This window comes from Octopus bimaculoides, chromosome 15 (assembly GCF_001194135.2).
Source record: "Octopus bimaculoides isolate UCB-OBI-ISO-001 chromosome 15, ASM119413v2, whole genome shotgun sequence".
Classification (NCBI taxonomy): Eukaryota; Metazoa; Mollusca; class Cephalopoda; order Octopoda; family Octopodidae; genus Octopus; species Octopus bimaculoides.
The window spans coordinates 15,851,178-15,853,969 of NC_068995.1; the positions used below are offsets into that span (position 1 = coordinate 15,851,178).

The 2,792-nt window shown below is 35.0% G+C and overlaps 1 protein-coding gene across 2 annotated transcripts in view; it reads right to left on the bottom strand.

The window, feature by feature from the left end:
• Nucleotides 1–1,261: 1,261 nt before the first annotated feature.
• LOC106882531 (inter-alpha-trypsin inhibitor heavy chain H3) overlaps nt 1,262–2,792 on the bottom strand; it is a 10,671-nt gene continuing 9,140 nt past the window's right edge. For both annotated transcript variants that reach the window (XM_014933247.2, XM_014933245.2), the window contains one exon: nt 1,262–1,570. In XM_014933247.2, the coding sequence (XP_014788733.1) occupies nt 1,374–1,570 (197 nt within the window). In that variant the 3' untranslated portion in view covers nt 1,262–1,373. The remainder of the gene's footprint in view (nt 1,571–2,792) is intronic.

Sequence of the window (2,792 nt, forward strand, 5' to 3'; positions counted from 1 at the left end):
ACATATCAGTATCGTAGCTGAGTTCTTTAATCTTGTTTGTTTCAGGCCACTCTTGAAAGAGAGTTTATGATACGCCTATTCATTCGTAGTATTTCCCGCATTCCATGTATGAAACTATTTCTGTGATACTTATTACTGTGCCTCTCTTTGAATTCCGTTGGTCGCTTTAACACCAGTTACTTGGTTCAAAGTTACATTCAGCAGAATTCGCTCTGGGCCAGTTTCCTGATACGAGATAAATTCCTCTCTTCCTCCAACAAGCCTTGAAGACAGTAAAAGAAGGTTCATAGACGCCATTTTTCTATCCATGACTAAGTAATAATATCCATAGTTACTCGATTAAAGGTCTATCTCAGAGATGAATTCTTTGGTTTCCTTTCATCATCATCGTTCTAAGAGAATACTTTAAGATGTGCGTATTCTTCTACAAACTTTCCCTGAATACTTCTACGAAGCTATTTCTGCTGTGCTTATTAGTGTCAATATATTAGAAGTCAAAAGTTATCGATCTCAAAGATGAGCTTCTTTGGTCTAGTTTCTTTCTTACCCCCATGCAAGAATTCATAAGAAGTATAGATAATCAAGTCACACTGTGGTTAAATTTACCTTTCATCCTTTCGAGGCAGATAAAATAAAGCACCAGTCGTTATAACAAAAGTCACTTTCACTTTTGTTTTACAGTCGTCAATTGTACATTATTTCTTCTGCTTCGGAAGTGAGCTGTGCCTCTTAACTAAACCTATTTCCGTTGGATATTCTGGTTATATGTAGACACTGACATTTTCAACATTAATATATTATTAATATATTTCTGTTTCCGAGTCATGAGCACCTTAAATGATGAAAACTACAAAAATACATACAGCCATTGAAAGGAAACGAGATAACCACTTGTTACTCTCAAATAGTCCTTAGTACCAATTATCAATTACATTTCAGAGGGCGGACAATTCAATTTAAGTGATCAATACTTGATTGTATCATATTTTATTGACTCAGGAAAGATGTTAGCCGAAAACAACTTTTCTAGTAAGATGGAATCTAAAGTCTAGCCGAAGCTTCACTCGTTCTGTTACTCCGTCACCTTTTACAAATAATGGACAATTGAGATAACATGCTTCAGTGAAATCGTGAATTACTATCGTGAAAAGCTAGGTAATGAGTTATTTTTGTGTCAAATTATACTGAAAATAAACATGCAACTCTCGAAAATGCACAATGATCACAATATCTATAAACGATTAATAACAAAAAATATAACTTCTTAAGCAAAGATTATTTATTTGGGTGAATGTTTCAGTCACCCATAGCTATACAATTTAGGGTTCTTAGAGATATGAAATATTGATGAAATATAAATTCATGTGATTTAGTTAAAAACAAAGCTTATCAATGTCTATCTTCCAGCATGGAATTACAGCAGACATTAAACCTGGCATTATTTGCAGGAATGTGTGAACAGATCGCTTGTAATGTTTTCTCGGCTCCGTAAGTTTCAACATTGCTTCGGTTTTATCTTCTGAAATTTTGTGCTGTTTCATAAGGTGGCCCTTCATTGGAATGAAACGACCTAAAATAATAGGAGAAATATTTTAATATATTCAGATGGCTTACCAAAAATATTATGGAAGAAATGAATCAATAAAAAAGGAATTGTAGTCATAAGAATCGAAAGACAGGATAAGATGGATGGAGACAAATATAGAGATACAGAGCAAGATAGAGGTAGAGAGAGAGGGAGTGTGTGAGAGAGAAAGAGAGAGGGAGGGAGAGAGAGAAAGAGAGAGAGAGAGAGAGAGAGAGAGAGAGAGAGAGAGGCGAATAAAAATGTATTTAGTATTATTCTTGTACAATCTATATTCATTGAAATCTTGCATGTTCAGCAAAAAAAAACAAAGAAAAAAAACCCCTCAAAAAACCAGAAACAAAAACAATAAACGCACACTCACAGGAAATGTGTCACAATATAACCATATTTAAACAATTTCAGCGTTAGGAAACGCTGGAAAATAGTATCAGTTGGTTCTCACACCATTTTACATAGTCAAAAACTGTGATTTAGCTTTTCTCGGGCCTTGTTCGGGTACGCAGTGTTTACATGTAACAATAATAACGAAACAACGATGTCCATCGCTCCCAAATGGGACCTGGTGCGAGTTATCTCGTTCGTCTATGACTTCCAGGTGATTTAACACCAGGCATATTGATGAAAATATATATTTTCTTAAGATAATAAGCGCTACCCACCAACTAGCAAAATACATACCTTGTGTATGTGTGCACGATGCTGCTTATATATATATGTATTATGATGAATATAGTCAGCCACATCTACCCGAATTTTCGACTGGAGAACGTAAAGAGAGTGATAATTGTATCATGTACAACACTCACACTCATTCCCTCCTTTAGTTTTAATGAAATATTTCTCTTTGCAATATATCTAATTGAAAAGGTAAAAGTTAAACCATGCTGAAGATTTCTAAAAAGATAGAAAAGTTGTGGCATTCATGATTATCATCAAATCAAAATTGTAGAAACTGCCTAAAAGATTTAAGACAAATAAAATGTGAGAACTCTGTGCAGCATCGTCTATCTCGTATTCCTTGATTTTCAATTCTAATTTCTAATCTTATCTCGAGCTGGCGGTATTGCTTACCACCTTTCAATGGATGGAACAGCCAGACGGCACTACCTGTTTATTAATGTGCGTCTATCGAATCTGTTAAACATGCTAACACACACACACACACACACACACACACACACACACACACACACACACACACACA